At 48.3% G+C, this 20190-nt stretch overlaps 1 protein-coding gene across 1 annotated transcript; it reads left to right on the top strand.

Annotated features, from left to right (window-relative positions):
• The first annotated feature begins 12141 nt into the window (after nt 1-12141).
• Tff3 (trefoil factor 3) lies at nt 12142-16852 on the top strand. Its single transcript, NM_013042.2, has 3 exons — nt 12142-12264; nt 14709-14855; nt 16668-16852. Exons 1-3 carry the CDS (start codon nt 12180-12182, stop codon nt 16679-16681), a joined length of 246 nt encoding a protein of 81 aa, NP_037174.2. The 5' UTR covers nt 12142-12179; the 3' UTR covers nt 16682-16852.
• The last annotated feature ends 3338 nt before the right edge of the window (nt 16853-20190 follow it).

Genomic DNA, 20190 nt, shown 5'->3' with positions numbered 1-20190 from the left:
TGTGTATGTGTGTGTGTTTGTGTGTGTGTCTGTGTGTCTGTGTGTGTATGTGTGTGTGCCTGTGTGTGTATGTATGTATGTCTCTGTGTGTGTCTCTCTCTTGTGTGTGTATCTGTGTGTGTGTTTGTGTGTGTCTGTGTGTGTGTCTGTGTGAGTGTTTGTGTGTGTATGTGTGTGTCTGTGTGTGTGTCTGTGTGTGTGTCTGTGTGTGTTTGTGTGTGTGTACCTGTGTGTGTGTCTGTGTGTGTCTCTGAGTGTGTGTCTGTGTGTGTGTATGTGTGTGTGTCTCTGTGTGTGTCTGTGTGTACCTGTGTGTGTGTCTGTGTGTGTGTGTTTGTGTGTGTGTATGTGTGTGTCTCTGAGTGTGTGTCTGTGTGTGTGTCAAGCATGATAATTACTGTAACATTTCCACTTAATAGGATCTACTGTTTTCTTTGTGAACAAACACACCATTAAATGCTGGGAATATAAGCAGTTGTGTTACTTCCTGATTACCGTCTGGTACACAGAAGCACAGATGTGGCTTCCTGATTACCTCTGCAAATCTGTTACCTCATTATTTTTGTCCACTTAGCCTCTCTTATCTCAGTGATGTTTTCTCCGCCAATGGAGATTTTGGACCATACACACACACACACACACACACACACACACACACACACACACACAAATCTGCATACATGCATATATGTTTTTCAAGACAGGATTTCTCTGTTTAACAGCCCTGGATGTTCTGGAACTCACTCTGTAGACCAGGCTGGCCTCAAAACCCACAGAGACCCCCCTTGCCTCTGCCTCCCGAGTGTTGGGATTAGAGGCGTACGTCACCACCGCCCGGCTATAAATTATATTTTGGATGAGACACCTCAATACCCTTCTGGCTCCACTTTATGCTATGCTGCGGGTCCCTGTAGTGACTTTAGGTGATTGCTACAACAGCTTGAAGATCTTTCGTGTTGGTTGCTGGGAAGATGTGCCAGGTCAGAAAGGGTGGGCACCCTTGGCTTCTCACACTCCCCAGTCTTTATCACTCAGAAGCTCCCTAATGACCCATGAGTTACTTATCAGCCCTTCTGTTTTATGGCTGCATTGTTTGCCCTGTACCCGGGCACACAAGGGTATCGATTATAATCTAAACAGCCCTCGTAGCAGCAGAGGGAGCCGGCCCAGGAAACTGCCTGCTGCTTGACCCGGGTCTGTCCAGCAATTAGCCAGTAATTGCACAGCCTCGGAGACAGTGTTCTAATCCCCCAGGAGCCCCACGGCTGCTCATAATCGGGCAATCACCGATAACCAACATCTACCCTTACAGCCCGGAGCTGGGGCACACGCTTCTGGTGGATTATGCTTCGGACGATGGTATCCATGTTTATTCCTGAAGCTTACTTATTCTGCTCACTGTACCCCTGTAAAGGCTACCCTCTGTCTTGTGAGGCACTGGGGAGGTGAACGGAGAAGCTCTACCCTCCCCCAGTAGAAGAGGCTCAGGGGAAAGAGAACTCATGGACAACCGGGGCCGAAGATCTACCTAGGGAAGGAAGTCACTGTGGTGTGAAGAGTGGACTTTGACCAGCACAGTGGGGCAAATACAACGGACCCCAGTGTTAAAGAGCCTGTAGGGGGTTGGGGATTTAGCCCAGCGGTAGAGCGCTTGCCTAGCAAGCTCAAGGCCCTGGGTTCGATCCCCAGCTCCGAAAAAAAGAAAAGAAAAAAAAAAAGAGCCTGTGGAATGTGCACTAGCACACGCCCTGTGGCTCTACCACACGCCCTACCCACCATCATGCTTTGCCTGAATATATGGAGTCTAGTTACTTTCTGAAACTTCCAGCCCAGTCAGTCCTTCATCTTATACATTGTTTCAGGAATTTTGCCTCAGCAACCATCAAGTAGCTACTAGAGTTTTTTGCTTCTCCACACATCTCTCCAAGCAGGACATAAGTCTCCCCTTGGGAGGAAACCCTTCCTGTAAACCCAAATGCCTGCTTCACTCTGTGTCTTTTCTGTGACGTCTTCGGTGAATATGAAGTTAAGATATTAGCATCCAAGGAGACCTTCCCCGCCTTTCTCCTGTCAATCATGATCCTACTTTCCTTCCTTTTCTTCCTTTTCCTTCATTCAAAACATACCGTATAGAAAGTAATACAATTCACCTATAAAACGATGCTATAAGAGAATAATTTGATATGGTTTTAAAGCAAAGAAAAGGGGAATTTTCCAGGTTATAAAATTTCCCATTTTTTTTTTAATGCTCTATGGCAAACGCGTTCAGCGACTAGTCTCATCTAATTCCTGTTCACACTAGTGGTCAATGGAACTGAAAAGAAAGCCCAACTTGCCAGTTCCATTTACCAACCCCAGTGGCCGCATAAGGTGGCATGCAGAAACCGTCCCTTCCCCTCTAAACAAAGGTGAGAGACCCGGGCCCTAACCGCGGTCTGCAGATGGTCCTTGAGCTGGATGATTCCAGCCTGGGTCTCTCCCAGCACCTAGCTCTGCGTCTTAGCACCCTGGGTCGTGTCATGCCCCATGGCTTTAGTGGCATTTCTTGTCACTTTCCTTTCCTTATCCACCGTGCCGCGTCTGCTCAAAGCCACCTCTGCCTCTGCCAGATGGAGTGCTATGCTAGACCCAAGACTGTGGAGCACGGTTCTTCCACCGCTTCAACCCACTGCGCATGCGTGAAATGAACACCTCATGCACTCAATTCTTCCCAATATATCGAGCAGCTAGAGGGCAGTGACGCAATGGGGGTGGGGTGGGGGGTGGGTAGGGGTAATTGCTGCCTGGGGTTGGAATTCAACATGCCCTTCCACAGCCAGCATTTTTTTTTTTTAAATCAACAATGGCCACCAGGTCCTCTTTGTATCTTCGGAGGTACCTGGTTGGAGGCTGTGTACACCGTGATGGCTAATAAATATTGACTCTCTGTTCTTCGCTTAATAGGATTTCTGGCTGCGGGAGGGAACTCGGCAAATATTAACTCTCTGGTAAAACTCCCAAGACATTTTAAAAACAAGTTGGCCACAAGGGCTCTGGGCAGGTGGCTAATCTGTGACAGACCTTGATGCTGTGGTGCGGGAAATGGTCCTTGCGCCAAGCCCAGGGCCCATGTCCAGGGCCCACACCACAGAAGGAAAGAACCAACCCCAGCAAGTTGTCTGCTGCCCACCACGTGTGTCCTTTGTGCACACATCCACACACGAACACAAACACACAATAAATAAACGTAATGACATTTTTTTTTTTTTTTTTTTTTTTACAGAGAAGAAATGTCATTTACGGTACATGCCCAGAGTGCTGTGTTCTCCAATGACTGACAGCCAAAGTTAGCATTTTGGGCAGAGGGGGTGTTATATATAAGCTATTACCAACTAATTTGCTCCTGTGGAGTAGATATAAAGCAAATCCAATCCCCAATTTAAGCATGACCAGGTAAGTCTGCAGAGGTTTAAAAAAAAACCCAGCTCCATCTGGTAGAATGGATGGATAGCCATGATTCAGGTATAAGCACTCACCATTATATTATGGTGAGTGACCGATCCTTCCGGACCCTGCTTGGGTCTCTCCAGGATCTTAGAGTTGTTATTATTGCTTATTTAAAAAAAAAAAAAAACTGTTTTCATCAGACTCCATTGGGCGGATGGAACACTTTTCCTTTTGTTTCTTGGCCAGGAATTACCTGACTCTCCTAGTCAGGCATACCGTGCACAATGGCCGAGGAAAGGGGAAGTTTAGGCTTCTTCATGCCAAGGCTACCATACACACTTGGATGACATACGGCACCAGGACATTTTCAACTCCACCAGCATCTCCTGCTACTGTATGTACCTTCTGCTGTAGATGAGTGTGGCTTTCCCAGTGTGTGGTGAGAGAGGAAGCTGGGGTTGCCCTCTGGAGGCCCAGGAATCTGATCTGAGATGACTCCGTTCCCTTTGAAGCTTGGTTCTGTGGGACTCCGTGTGAGATCCTCACTCCCGACCATAGGAGCGTCTATGGTGTTGACTGGTTCCCCGGGTTGGAATGTAAAAATAACTCCAAAGCAGCTCCCCAGCTTTCATCCCAAGCCCAAACCTAGCTTCTTCCAGGCCTGCTGTTCATGGGAAGGGAGGGGAGGGATCCTTGATTCCCCATCCCCCACTGGGATTCCCCAAATCCCACTGTTGTCTGGGTTTGCTCAAATGTACACTTTAAGTCTTTCAAATATGCTTCCTCAAATGTGAAACACAGTAAGTGGCCTTTTGCATACTGTTGTTGGTTTTTTGTTTTTTTCTGTTTTTTTTTTTTTATGCATCTTAAGAAATGAAATTCTGAAAATGTGTTCTTTGCCTCCTTCCTCATTATTTGCATCTCTGGAGCCCAGATAAAACACCAGCTAAAAGAGCCTTGGGGAAGAAATGATGTCATTGTACACACTACAGTCCACTATGGAGGGGCCTAAGGCAGGAGGAACTCAAGACAGGAACTTGAAGGCAGGAGAGAGCACAAAGGAAGGTTTACTGCCTTGCTGCACTCATATGGTCCAGGCCCATCAGCCTAGGGAATAGTGCCACCCATAGTGGGCTGGGTCCTCCATCAACAAGCAAATAATGCCTCACAGACAGGCCACAGGAAGCAGTTCTTCAGTTGAGGGCCCCTCTTCCCAGGTCTGCCAGGTTGACAGCTGATGCTAGCGATGACTGATCTCCTCCTCCCTCCCCAGAAGCACCCTCTGCTCTGATACATTTCTTAAATGTTTAATGAGATTCTCCAGAAAGCAACTTCAAGAGTGGAACCAGAGCCTTAGCTGTGATAGGCAGATAAGAGCGCGACTGATTGACACGGCCCCCAAATTTCTTATAAGTTATTGAGAGTACATTGGACATTCCTAAGTTGAGAGGATTGATGACAAATTTGTCGTTGGGTATGCTAAGTGCTTGTAAGGTAGCTGCTTTTGCATTTTATCTGAGGCTAGGCTTAAATTTTGTGATCTGTGGTTTACTTACCAAGAAAGTTAACCACTCCTTAAGTATTGTTAGGGTGAGGAGACACGAATGTCATCCATGCAATGATTAATACCTCAGGAAATTTAGTCAGCACTGACTTGGGTGCTTCATATCCTGATTGCAACTGTTTCTGTACTACAAATTGTCTTAATTCTTCCTCATAAAGGCGACCAATCCTGCTGTGAGGGAAAGCAAACCACACACACACACACACACACACACACACACACACACACACACACACGAACAAGCTAAGGGAAAACTAAGCTCTGGGGCAGTGGGTCCCAGCTCAAGCGGAGGAAGCAGAGCCTCCCTGGCGTCCCTTGGAATTAGATGTTGCGTTAGACACTGTTGCTCTGCTCAGCCTGACCATGGTGGGATGCTTGTACTAGGAGAGCTCTAAGTTCCAGTCAGAACGCATGGGAGCAAGAGCCTCAAATGTGGATGGCTGGGTGACAGCTAGGAAGATAGAATGGTCTGGGAGTCCATTTGGCCCACCCTGCTATGACCTGTCAAGATGTGCCTGACAGAAAAAAATTTCCATCTGTCTATCTACCTATCTACCCATCTACCCATCTACCTATCTACCCATCTACCCATCTACCCATCTACCCATCTACCCATCTACCCATCTACCCATCTACCCATCTACCCATCTACCCATCTACCCATCTACCCATCTACCCATCATCTACCCATCTACCCATCTACCCATCTACCCATCTACCCATCTACATCTACCTATCTACCCATCTACCTATCTACCCATCTACCTATCTACCCATCTACCTATCTACCCATCTACCTATCTACCCATCTACCTATCTACCCATCTACCTATCTACCCACCTATCTACCCATCTACCTATCTACCCATCTACCTATCTACCCATCTATCTACCTATCTACCCATCTATCTACCTATCTACCCATCTATCTACCTATCTACCCATCTATCTACCCATCTACCTATCTACCCATCTACCTATCTACCCATCTACCTATCTACCCATCTACCTATCTACCCATCTACCTATCTACCCATCTATCTACCCACCCATCTACCTATCTACCCATCTACCTATCTACCCATCTACCTATCTACCCATCTACCTATCTACCCATCTACCTATCTACCCATCTACCTATCTACCCATCTACCTATCTACCCATCTACCTATCTACCCATCTATCTACCCATCTATCTACCCATCTACCTATCTATCTATCTATCTATCTATCTATCTATCTATCTATCTATCCATCTATCTACCTACCTACCTACTATCCATCTATCCATCCATTATCTATCTATCATCCCTCTCTCTCCCTAAAAGGTTCCCAGGAATACATTGCTGTATTCCATCTTGCAAAATAACAGAGATTTTTCTCTTCCTTTTCTTGGCCTCCCTTGACATTAGCTCCTGGGAGTATAAAGTTGCAGAAGCCGTCGCTCTGACTATTTCGTTCCTTTGGATTTTAACAAATATCTCAAAAAAGGTACAAAACGCTTTGTCTCAAAAGACTGAAAAGGACCGGTGTTAAGTCCACTCTCACGCACAGCTGTTACCCCTTGAGCGAGAGGCCGGGATTCCTGCACTCTGCTTCTATTTAAATAAAACTTGTCTTACCTTCTTGGGTTGGGTGCCAGCTGTGGACAGGGTTCCTTCAGAGAAACAATTCACAGGAGCTGGAAAAAGAAAATCCCATCCAGTATGACTTCCTTTTTTATTTTTTTTAAAGATTTCTTTATTATATAAGTACACTGTAGCTGTTCAGACACACCAGAAGAGAGTATCAGATCCCATTACAGATGGTTGCGAGCCACCATGAGGTTGCTGGGATTTGAACTCAGGACTTTGGAAGAGCCGTCAGTGCTCTTAACCACTGAGCCATCTCTCCAGCCCCAGTATGACTTTCTTAGCTGGTGTTGGTACAAACTTCTCGTGTCCGACACCAGGCAGTTTCTTTTAAGCACAGCACAATTTTGGAGAAATGTTTCCTGATGACCGTGAACTCCATCCTGTGGACATGATCTGAAAGTCTTTACAAAGTGTGCATGGCATCGTTTATAAAAATGGCGTCTGTTGACTGAGAATGCTAAAGATACAGGTCTAAGAGAGTGACTGAGGTAACATATTAACTTGTAGGAGTCAGGATTGGTCTAACACAAAAGGTACCTACGCGGTAGCAAAGTACAAGTGACATCTCTCATAAGAATTGACTGAGAAGGGGTTGGGGATTTGGCTCAGTGGTAGAGCGCTTGCCTAGCAAGCGCAAGGCCCTGGGTTCGGTCCCCAGCTCTGGAAAAAAAAAAAAAAGAATTGACTGAAAAGCTTTGCTCAAGATCTAGAGGAAAGAGTTTGGGAAAGACAAGCATTAATAGTCTGGGGGATTCAAGTGAAGTCTGGCCCTACAGATAGCATAGGTGACAGAGTTGTAAACTCTATCCTTTCCTAGGTATTTTGTGGAAGACAGGTAAACATCTCTTTCCTTTGTAGAGACAAGCCTACGTGTTTAACTTTCCCAGTTTCCATGATGCTTACCTGTGAGCACAAGGCCTTCGCACCCTCTGTGTTCTGCCAACGCCTTGATCTTGGACTCATGGGACTCAAGGATGGAGCCCCAAATCTCTGTCAAGCGAACCACCTCTCGCGGTCCTTTCTACAATAGCGGGGAAGGAGTGGCCACAGCCAGTGGCTCTGAGTCCACTTTGGCTTCCGATTCAGACAGGAAGGACGAGCATCTCTGGCAGCCTCTCCACTGTGGGTTTTATTGACTGTTATATGCCAATTTTCAGCTTGTCAAGCCTAGGCAGGTGGAACTCAAGGTAGGAACTCGCAGGCAGGAGAGAGCACAAAGGAACACAGGTTTATTGTTGCTGCACTCATATGGCCCAGGCCCACCTGCCTAGGGAATAGTACCGCCCACAGTGGACTGGGCCCTCCCACATCAACTTTCAGTTAAGAGAATGCCTCGCAGACTCATCACAATCAGCTGGAGGAAATTCTGCAATTGAGATTCCTTCTTCCCAGGTCCATCAGGTTGACAACTGATGCTAGTGATGACAACCATTGTCCTCCTCCCTCCCCAGCAGCCGCCGCTCTGAAGGCACTGTGTCTCATTCCCACACATATCTATAAGCATCAGATGGTAATGCTTGCTGGGTTTTAAAAAAAAATGTTGTGTGGTCTTTTCAACTTACTTGCATCTGATTTTTGAAGGTCCCTTATATCAATAAAAGCAGATCTGACGCATTCGTGTGGATGTGGATCTAACGCGCCATGGAACTGATAAATGTGTTGTCAATTTCTTCTTGTTGGAACACAAGCTTTTCCAATGTAGATTGTTGTCAAGGTGCCTGACACAGTACGAGTACATCTCACTCTCAAAGCAGCTGGGCCAGGGTGTGCCAGCTCTGGTTTTGTGATTCTGAACTGTGCAGCCAGGCTGGACCTCTTGTGTAATTGTATTTATAGTGTATTCTCCCCCTTTTTTGTCTTTTAAAATTCGTACTGTATTCTTCCCTCTTTTGACGTGTAGGTTTTTTATGAATTCTTCATCAATGACCTATTTCAGGCATTTTCTGTAAAGAGTTAGAATTTCAGTGGTCACCCGGAAGGCTCCTGAAGCCCAGCTCTATTGACAACATTAGAGAACGTTCGGAAAGTCAGCCCAGTCACCAAGGAATGAGAGACAGAAGCAGAATTTGATGGTGCAAACCAGCACACTGGAGAGGAGCTTCCGAAAGCACCAGATGCTCTTGACCTCCCTGCCTGAAGCAGAGGCTGAAGTGGATTCAGAGCCACTGGCTGTGGCCACTCCTTCCTGACTACTGTAGAAAGAACCATGAGAAGTGGTTCACCTGACAGAGACTTGGCTCTCCATCTTGGAAGCCCATGAGTCCAAGATCAAAGTGCTGGCAGGACACCGCTCCCTGCATGGACCCTGGGCATGAGAGTTTGTTTTGTTGAGATGGAGTCTCACTATATAGTTCTGGCTGTTCTGGAACTCACTCTGTAGACTAGGCTGGCCTTGAACTCACAGAGCTCTGACTGCCGCTGCCTCTCAAGTGCTGGGATTAAAGGCTGAGGACACCATACCCAGCCCAAGGGCAAGAGACTGTTTTGTATCTCTTCACTGGTGGTGACTGAGCATGGCACTCCTCAGCTTGTGAACTTGTGCCTCTTGGCTCTGTCCCAGTGTTCCGTGGTCATTTTCTCCCATGTCTCTACATTGTCCTCCCTCTGTCCCTTTCCCTCCTCTTAAGGATGCCTACCAGTTGGACATAGGGCCACCCTTACTCCCGTTTGGTGCTATCCCTGTTTGTTGAGTTACATCCACAAGGGCCCTATTTCTATACAAGGTCAACTGCTACTGACACGGATCAATACAGAACATCTGGACATCCCCATGACACCATCTCGGCTCATGGAGAGGAAACCTGGTGTCCTAGAGAAACAGTAGTTCATCCAGGTTGCTGGTGGGCAGTCCCAGCCACTAGGGGTTTCTGAGTCCATCTGTCTAGGACTTTGATCTTACAGCTTTGCTTGGCTTTGGTAAACCTCTGAGGAAAGCTATGCACCATGGTGGGAACGGGCCCTTGGCTTCCTTGAAGACTCAAGGTCACTTCGAGGCCGTAGACTGGCTCTTCTGAGGTGGTGGCTGCCACTGTGTTGTAAGAGTCATGAACCTTACTGGGGAAAGGCGGAGCTGTGTGTGTGGTGCTTTGCCCTGAAGCTCGGCTGTCAGCTGCCGTTTCAGACTTATCTGTTCCCTCAGCAGTTCCTGGGAGATTCCCGCCACAGCACCGCCCACCTACAGCTAGGGAGCTGGGACCTCGGCGAGTCCTCTGGGGGCAGCCAAGTCTTTTAGCTCTAACTGCTTTTTAAGCTTGAAATTATTTCCCCAAAGCACCAGGGTCTGTCCTGTATCCCCTTGACTGTGGTAGGTGGGTGGCTACTGTCTTAGCACTCAAGCCTGGAGGCTCAGTCCTCTGTGGGAATCGCCTTCTGCTCTCACTAATACGGCACATTTACGCTTGTCCCCGGAAGACAGGGCCATCATCCCCGAACCAGCCATGGTGTCTGCTTCCTCCAAACATTCATATGTAGGTCCTGATGACACAGAAGGGGCTGGGAGGCAAGAGAAGGATTCACAGGGAGGGAGGACCACGCCTAGCACAGCTGCAGAATGGGTGACAGGTGGCCAGCAGGAATTCCTAGTGACACAGCCTGGCTTTTGCCTTCTTCCTCCACCTAACTGCTGGCTCAGATAACAGAGAGGTAGCCTGAGAAAAGGGAGAGGGGAAAGAAACCACGTCTGGCCTTCACCCGCCTCAAGGACTCTTGAGTCTCACCAAGCACGCAGTACCAATCCCACGCCCTTGTGACCCTCACTTCACTTATCTAGCGAATTCATGGCCGTGCCTCAAGATTCACGTGGAATTCACTTCGTCCTGACAATTCTTACATGTCACGGTTTCTGCCTTATGTCTTGTTACCCCTCTCCAGGCTGTGTCCTCTGAGGTTAAGGCTAGGTGTCATGAGACCTCACTATCCACAGGCTGACTGTCTGGTGTATGATTCAGGCTGTGTTTAGTCTGACAATGCCCTCCCTAGGCTGTATCTCTGATGTCAGGACCAGCCTGAAGACTTGGATGTGCTCATCAGACCCTGCACCCTGACCTGGCCTCCACTGGCTAGTCTGCGAAGGACGGTTCCTGGATATCCCTTTGGGTACCCGCTCTCATACTTGCCCAACGTGGAAGCCAGCTTTGAGCGGTTATGGGGTGATATGCAAAGTGCGCCCGTGGGTTCTCAGGTGGTCTCTGTGAAAGCCTATCTATGCTACAATGCCGGGCAGTGAGGGCCAGATAAGGAAGAATAGTCATTGCTCCTTACCAGCCATCTTCTGGGAGGTGGGACCTGTTGAACTCATGGCTACTAGCCGCTGCTGCTGGAGCAATGCTAACATGCACCCAGTCAGCCCGCAGTTCCTTCCTTCAGAGGCCAGGTCTGTTCACCCCAGCCTCACCCACACAACCTGCTGGAGGCTGGTTTCCAGTGTAGACCGTTTATTGAGAGTAAGGTAAGGCAGATTCGATAAAGATGAAAAGTCTGTATCTGCTTGGGTTGACATCTGTGTGGGAGGGGCTGGAGAGGTGGCTCGGTGGTTAAGCGCATTGGCTGCTCTTCCAGAGGACCCAGGTTCAATTCCCAGCACCCACACAGTGGCTCACAACCGTCTGTAAGTCCAGTTCTCGGGGATCGGATGTTTTTTTCTGACTCTGCATGCTCCTGCATACCTGTGGTACACAGATGTATATGCAGGTACATGTACACACACACACACACACACACACACACACACACACACAATTAAGTAAAATTTAAAAATATCTGCTCAGGTCTAGAAACCAGAGCTACTGAAAATAGATGTCTCTGGATGGGAGCGGGAACTTTATATTCTTTGATTTTAAAAACTAAATATATTAGTATTTTAATATATGTTAAATAAAAATAAAATATAAATTATATATTTAATTATACATTTAAATTATATATCTTTAAATATATAATTTATCTGTTATATCTTTTAATCAAAATATATTTTATTATATTGTATTAATATAAATCTATATTTATATTAATAAATATATGAGTGTATTTATTAAATATGTTTTATTAAAATACATTTCAGCCATTAAAGTGTAGCTAACGATAAAAAATGGCTTTTCTGGAGAGTTCAGAGCAAGAGAGTTTCCACCTTCACAAGTGACAAACGATGTTGGTGGTGCTGTGGACAAAGTAGCCCAGGGTCTTCTTCACTGTTCTCAGTGAGGTGGTTGAGACTAAATGTCCCTGCCTAGCCTGTGGCTCTGTCCAGGCAGTGGCCTTGCCTTGCAGCCTCATACAATCTGCTTCTAAACTGGGTTCATACATTGATTGACAGACCCTGCTTTCAGGTTGACCTGCCAGAATGTCTGTCCCTACCTCTTCCCGCTCCCTGTTTTCCTCCCTAACCCTCTCCCCTCCCCCTCGGACTCCCCACCCGCCCTGACAGGATTGGGGAGGAGTCTTCTGGAATTTCAGAGAAGCGAGTCCAGAGTCCGCAGAACCCAGCAAACACATGGCTATAAAAGGGCTTTCCTTGCGACCCCACGCATCCTCGGGATACCGAAGTTTGCCTGCTGCCATGGAGACCAGAGCCTTCTGGATAACCCTGCTGCTGGTCCTGGTTGCTGGGTCCTCCTGCAAAGCCCAGGAATTTGTTGGCCTATGTAAGTACCTATCTGGTTCCCGCTGTACTAGACTTGGACACAGAAGACCCAGGCTAACAGGGCTTTCTGTGAGCTTGAAAGCAGGGGAGACTGCCTACCTCCTACATCGACCTAATAACTAATTACCACTTAACCCGTTCATGGTTTCTTGCCACAGTCCTACAGACAGGCTCTTTCTGACCTGCTTGAGAGACAAGTTAGTGGAAGCTCAGAGAATGTTAACATATTCAGGACAGCTCTCCTCCTCAGAATCTGCAGCGGGGTTGGAACCAAGGCTGGGGTGGGAGGGATGGCTGGAGCTCATCCCGTCTCTTTTCTTTCTTTGCCAGAGGTTTCTGAACACACACTGAGCACCCTGGCAAGTTACCAGAACCAGAAAGAAAAAAGAAAAGAAACATTTGAGAAAGCAATAGCCCCAGACAATTTATAGAAACCTGTTCCCCTTGGGCACTGGGTCACAGTCTTAGGTGAGAAGTACTCAGGGACATGGGGTCACCCCTTACCAGGGTGAAGGCAGTAGACCCACTGGAGTGATTTGAAACCCTGCTGCCCCGGGGCATGCCAGCCACATAGGAGCATCTAGGAGCTGGAACAGGATGGACGTTTTAAAAGGTCCCTTAGGGGGTTGGGGATTTAGCTCAGTGGTAGAGCACTTGCCTAGCAAGCGCAAGGCCCTGGGTTCGGTCCCCAGCTCCGGAAAAAAAAAAAAAAAAAAGAAAAGAAAAGAAAAGGTCCCTTAGCTCCCTGCCTCAACAGACCCCCTCCCCACCGTGTCAAGGAAGACCTGTTGTACCCACTCCAATTGGGGGAGATAGAGATGTTTGCTGGGTTTCCACTTAAGGGAAATCAGTTAGCTGATCACCTACGGATAAGCACCTACGGATAATCTTCCTGAATCAGGAATGCTGGGAGGTGGAGAGCGCTCACAGCTAGGACTGGACCAGCTAACTGCCAGGTGGTGGTGAGCTGCAGCGGAGACATTGAAATAGGATACTTGGTATCTCCTGGGACACTTTTCACTGTGGAAGGGGGCAGTCCTTACAGATCAAACAAGCAAGGGAACTTTGTTTAAAACTTTACTAGCCCCTGGATTCCCAGGGATCCTGCCAGCTATAGGGTATCTATATCTAGACCTGTTTTTCTTTTAACCTCTTGACCAAGCGAGGGTTGCTAGGGAAATGGTCAAATTCCTTGGGTTAGCGGTCCGCAATGGATGCACGTTGCAGAAATTATTTAATCTCGACCTGGGGTTTCTATCCCGCTTTGACCATTTAGTTCCCGGATAAAAACCACACACAACCTTTAAATTACAATAAGCCTTAAATAGCCCAAGAGCCGGGCAGATACCCACCCTCTATGCTATAAGAACCTACTTTCTATCGATAGTCCTGAATTACTACTTACTATGTCTCATCTGGGCTGCTCTTAACTCTAATTGGCCAGCCCCCAGGGCCACATTCTCATGACTCATTTAACCCATGGCGGCTTCTCTTTCTCCGGAATATTCTTCTTCCTTGTGGTCCCTCTCCAACCTCCAAGCCCAGGAAACCTAAACCCCGCCTCTGTCTCTTCTGCCCAGCTATTGGCTGTTGGCATCTTTATTGGCATCTTTATTTACCAATCAGAAATAACTTGGGGCCAAGGTGTCCATGTGGACTCATCTCTAGGAAAATCCGGTCTGGGGAGTGAGGGAGGTGGTGGTGGTGGTGGTGGTGGTGGTGGTGGTGGTGGTGGTGGTTTAGTATTACAATAGACCTCAAAAGACCAAATCTCTAAGGATACAAATCACAGCTATCCTTCCAAATCGATGAGTGAACATTGAGTTCCGGGTCAGCCTGGGCTACATGAGAGACGGTCTCAAAAAACAAACAAACAAACAAACAAAAAAACAACACATAATTTATCCTGAGCCAAGTTTGAGTGCCTATGGCCATGAAACTGCCTCTTCCACCGTAGAAGTGGTTGCAAGGAGGTTTTTAGACACAATAAAAGTTGATCATAAGTTAAGGCATTTCCCAAGTACTCTGACGGGAGTGTCAGGGTAGCGGGCGGGGGCTGTGCTACACAAGTTGGATGTCTCTGGTGGTTAGCTTTGGAGACGGTGGCAACTCACCACCGTCTCCAAAGCTGTTCTGTTAAGGCAGCATGTTCCAAAGGTTTCACCTGATAGCCAAGGGACGTTAGATGCAGTGACAGCTGGTGACAGACTACGATGGGAGCTAAGGACAGCCCGGGGGGATTTGGGTTCTACGTCCCCACTCTCCACTGCCAGGGAGATCTCCAGGAAGCTTCATTTCCCAATAGCCTGCTTTCCTTTAGCCGTGTCCCATGAGGTATGAGTGTTCTCTCTGAACTCAGGGGAAATGGTTAAGGGGATACCACAGGAAGCAAGAAAATAAGGCCAAACTAGTAGTCCAGCAACTGACTGTGTTTCATTTGGACAGCTCCAAGCCAATGTATGGTCCCGGCAAATGTCAGGGTGGACTGTGGCTACCCCACTGTCACATCAGAGCAGTGTAACAACCGTGGTTGCTGTTTTGACTCCAGCATCCCAAATGTGCCCTGGTGCTTCAAACCTCTGCAAGAGACAGGTAAGCCAGCAGGTGGTCTGTCCTTCCATGTGCCTGGGCCTCTCAGCAGAACAACCAGTATTCCTTGGTGAGACCTCAGATCAGGGACGTTGTACCCAGGGCAGCTGGTGGCAGTGGCTGGCCCCTTCTCTAAAAATACATAAATGGGTTCGGAGGGCCAGGGAGATGATGCAGGGCCAGTGAAATGCTCCCCACATCAGCATGAGGGCATGATGTTGGTTCACAAAACCAGGTCAAAATGTCAGGTGTGGTGGCCATGCTTGGACCCTCATTGCTGGGGAGGCAGAGACAGGCAGGTCCCTGGGGCTTGCTGACCAGCTAGCCTGGCCTAATTGGCCAGTTCCTGACCAGTGGGAGATCCCGTCTAAGTCAGCAAGACTCTCACTAGGTAAGCCAGTGAGATAGCTCAGCAGATAAGGTGCCTGCTGGCCATCCTGATGACATGAATTTGATTCCTGAAACCCACGGGGTGGCAAAAGAGAACTGACTCCACCAGCTTGTCCTCTGTCCTCCACAGGTGCACTGGCATGTCCCTTTCACATATGCACATAGAGTAAATGAGCACATGTGTGAATACACACACATTTGCATACACACACGGACACACACACAGAGACACACACATACAGAGACACTCACACACACAGACACAGACACACACACAGAGACACACTCACACACACAGACACACTCATACACAGCACAGACACACTCACACATACACACAAACACACAACACAGACACACACAGAGACACACACTCCCACATACACACAGACATACACAGACATACACAGACACACACATACACACAGACATACACAGAGACACACACACAGACACACACAGGGGGGACAGACAGACAGACACACACAGTGATAAGGTGCCACATGGTGGGATCTGGTTTGAAACATACACACACAGAAAGACAGAGACAGAGACACAGAGACAGACAGAGAGAGGAGAAAGACAGAGAGAGACAGAGAGACAGACATAGTGATAGGGTGACACATGGTGGGATCTGGTTTGAAATACACACACACACACACACACACACAGAGACAGAGAGAGGAAAGAGAGAGAGACTGTGCAGCTCTGTGGCTGATTTTGAGCCTGCCCTCCCACCTCCTACCTCTCTCACCCCTTCCCTGGGTGGAGTGAGTTGCAGGGCAGGTACCTAAGAATCCCTAGGTGGGGCCATGTGCAAACAACAGATGGCCAGGCACATGGGTAGCTTCCCGATCCTGTTTTACTCAGGCCCTAAGCTACCACATCTCAGGGTAGCCACCCACTGTGAGCCATCTGTCACGTCCGAATGCTGGCTCACCTTTTAAGAAGGCTGTACCTTTATGAGACATCTTCCTGGGCCAGCACTCCAAGGAGCCAGATGTGACCTTTGGCCTGGGTAACAGAAGGCTGAGTCCCAGCTGGAGGGAGGCATACATACCACATGCAGGCCCCCCTCCTTCAGCCAAGCCAGGAAAGAGGACTGAGGATAGTTGGGAGCAGCCACGGGCCGCCCCACAATTGGCAGGTCACTTGCTTCTGGCTCCTTTCTGGGTACCATCTCACAGACTCCCTGCCAGGACCACTAGGGGGCGGAGGGATCCAGTTACCTAGCTTGGTAGCACCAGGGAGGATGCCCAGTTTTTCTTCCAGGCTTTTAGGGGGCGGGGCTCACATATCCATTGTGAACAGGAGAGGAAAGCAAACAAGTGCTGGCCTCAGAGCCTGTCTTGACCTTGGGAAGCTGGGCAGCGCTGCACGGGAATGATCCCACTCACCTTGACCCTTTCCTTCCTTCCTCCCCAGAATGTACGTTTTGAAGCTGTCCAGGCTCCAGGAAGGGAGCTCCACACCCTGGACTCTTGCTGATGGTAGTGGCCCAGGGTAACACTCACCCCTGATCTGCTCCCTGCCGCCGGCCAATATAGGAGCTGGGAGTCCAGAAGAATAAAGACCTTACAGTCAGCACAAGGCTGTTCTAATTGCGGAAACCTCTACTCTTGTGTTTATTTCCGTGCGTCGCTCTCAAGGTGGGAAAGGTGAAGGGTGGTCACACTTCACTGGGGAGAGGATGTCCTTGGCCTGTGGGAAACTGATTCCGAGTTGCTGTGATACACTGAGAAGGGCTGCAAGCCAGGACCCCTTGAGGCACATCTATTGTTGTGATGAAACACTCTGACCAAAATCAACTTAGAGGAGGAAGGGTTCATTTGGCTTATACTTCCTGGGCACAGTTCCATCGTTGAGAGATGTCATATCAGGAACTCGAGCAGGAGTCTGAAGCAGAAACCGTGAAGGGTGACCCCTTGCTGGCACAGTCTAGGGTTCGTGTTCGGCTGACTGGCTTATAAAGCCTGCTAAGGGATGGTGCCGCCCACAGTGGGCTGGGCCCTTCTATATCAATTAACAAGACAATCCCACCACCACCACCCTACATTCCAACAGGCCAATCTGATTTGGGCAGACCCTCAATTGAGGATGCTTTCTCAGGTGACTCTAGGATATGTCAAAGTGAGTTAGAGCTAACTAGGGGAGCAGGCAGGTAGAACCGTTCACAGCACACTTCTACGGTCATATTTAATATCGGCCATACTTAATATCAGTGGCTTTTTTTTTTTTTGGATACAGCATAGTGGTCTATATATCACATCCTTACTCGTGTTCACATCCTTTAGGCTGATTGGTCCCCTTCCCATTTCTTGGTGTGGTTTTTCTGTGCACTCACTGTGGGAAGGTTTGGGGGTGGAGGTGCCTTCGAGTGCCGCATGACTGATCCCTAGCTCCGCTCCCACAGGGGACCATCTCAGGGTCACACCATGCATGCTGCTTTATGGCTCATTTACACAACGCAGGGGCCAGAACACATTTCTTCTCACTGTGCTGGGGTTTCCTGGTTTCTTCTCCTGGAAGAGACCTCAGTCCCCTTAACCACTGCACTAGAAATAGTGGTTCGGTGTTATTTTTGACAAGTCACATTTAAAACATATCACACTGACTGGTTGTCACATTGACCGTGACACCCAGGGTGCATGGGCGGGGCACATTAGAACCCACATCTCATAGGACCGTCAGCGTAAACTCCACAGACAGACATTTGAGCCTGTCTAGTAAGAGAAGACCCTTCATTCTTGACTCCCACTTGCTTTTATAAATAAAGGTTTATTGGAAGCAGGGCCAAGATGATAATATAGAAGTGAGGTACTGCTATCCAAGTGCAGAATTTTGACATTTTATTCATTACATATCTATCTATATTACTTTTGATTTTTAAATGCTGTTCTCTGTCTTGACAGCTGAGTTTTCTGTACACTCTCATGCGAGGTGAACACTTCACACGGCCATGGGCCCTGGTCCCCACCCTCCTTTGTGTCGTTGGACTTGGGGCACTTACCTTTGTAGTGACGTTTTTGAGAATTCTGGAATTTTGGTTTCTTTAAAAAAAACAAACAGACACGGCAACACTGTAAGAACATGCTTTCATTTTAATCCCAGGTGTGGGGTTGTGGGGCTGCTTCTGATTGTCCACAGCAGACGACCGTGATTTGCCTCGTGCTCTAGCAGAGGCATGGTTTTGCCAGCTGCAGGTAGTTCCTGCGATTGTGTGATGTTTGCAATTCTGGGAACTTTTCAGAGGGCATAGAAATTCAAGGACTGAGAGCGAGAGCGAGAGCGAGAGCGAGAGCGAGGGTCAGTTAGGGGGCTTGGTTGTGGTTTGCTAGTAGCTATGGCTGAAGAAGAAACAAATGGAAAGAAACGAGATTCGGGTTCTTTCCCCTTTCCTTCTTTCACTCTCTCTCTTTCCCCACATCCTTATTTTTCTCCTATCTAGTGTTAGGGAGTGTGAAACCAGGCGGGGGGATAAAGGGATAAAGGAAAAAGAAAAAATTCGCACAGCAGCAAAGACCAGCCACAACCTTTAAAGCTCTCCGCACATCAGAAATAAGATGTCACTGCCCTGGGCTTACAGTGGACAGGATACAACAGGATTTTTTTCTATAGGCATTGTATTCCCAAAGCCCCAACTTAGAGGGACTCTACACTGTCACCATGTCCTTGTTTTTCTAAACAAAGGTGTCCTTCAACCTGTCCACCTGCCAATGTCAGGAGGAACACTTGGTTTACTTCTCTCTCTCGCTCTCTCCATTTATTATGTATACATCATACAGCTTTCTGCCTGCATATAGACCTGCAGGCCAGAAGAGGGCACCAGATCTGATTATAGATGGTTGTAAGCCACCATGTGGTTGCTGGGAATTGAACTCAGGACCTCTGGAAGAGCAGACAGTGCTCTTAACCTCTGAGCCATCTCTCCAGCCCGGTTTACCCCTCTCTTAACGGAGGTATCGTATCAGTGTCAAGAAATCAGATCAAACAGGTCTTAGAGAACATGGTCACAGAGGCTCCCACGAGGGAAGCAGTCATCCCTGAGCCTGCTGTGGAGAATGGATGGGGACTGATGGAGAAGTCCCAGGCCAGGGTCAACATCACAGAGCCCTCCGGGCTGGCAAGATGGGTCAGGTTCTGCCGCCTCACCCACAACTGGGAGGTCAGGTTGGGTTGATTTGGGGGTGAAGTACTCCCCAGAGCTCTCTCTGACATGAAAAGTCCATGTCTGTATTATACAAATAAAATGCAAACCCAGTTTCAGAAGGGCTGTTGGTAGGATCTGAATGTCTCGGTCAGGGCTCAGCTAACCTTGGCTGTGTTTATCTTGCACTGGTCATCAGCAGTAGCTGCCTCCCTGTCAGAAGCTTATAGAAGAAAACTGGGTTTTTCTGGTCCTAACTCAAGCCATGGGGTCACTGTCTCTCTGGGCCGGTGCAGCAGGCCTAGTCCTCATCTCTTTTTGCTTATAGAACCCATCCACCTAGCCCTGCCTGGCCTTCTTTGACCATGGGAACTCAGGATGCTACCGTTCTTCCTCAGGGGCCTTAGGTAGGGCGGTGTGAGCTTAGCTGAAAGCAATCTGGCAACATTCCAGGAGCTGTGGAGTCCACACTAGAATTTCTGGAAGCATCTTCCAGGCCTAAGCAAGCCCGCTGTGAGCCTACCAGGACAGTCAGAACCTCGAATAAAACTCACACCGCCCTCTGCTGGCAGCCTGGGGTGGCGGCAGCCGGTCCTTACCTCACATTCTAGTCTACTCTCTAGCTTCTTCAGTTTCCCTGACTCCCAACAGCTTCCAATCCTGGGCTGGCCGTTCCTTTACTCGGCCCTGGCCTGTGTGGTGTGTGGCCTACAGTGGTTAATTCTTTATGACACTGTCACTGGAGTCAGTGATGAGACCTTCGCGGTGGTGACTGGCAAGGCCAGCATCACCCTGCGGCAT

The sequence above is a fragment of the Rattus norvegicus genome, chromosome 20, assembly GCF_036323735.1.
Source record: "Rattus norvegicus strain BN/NHsdMcwi chromosome 20, GRCr8, whole genome shotgun sequence".
NCBI lineage: Eukaryota > Metazoa > Chordata > Mammalia > Rodentia > Muridae > Rattus > Rattus norvegicus.
The sequence above is the reverse complement of the archived record's forward strand: the minus strand, read 5'-3'. Positions and strand labels throughout refer to the sequence as shown.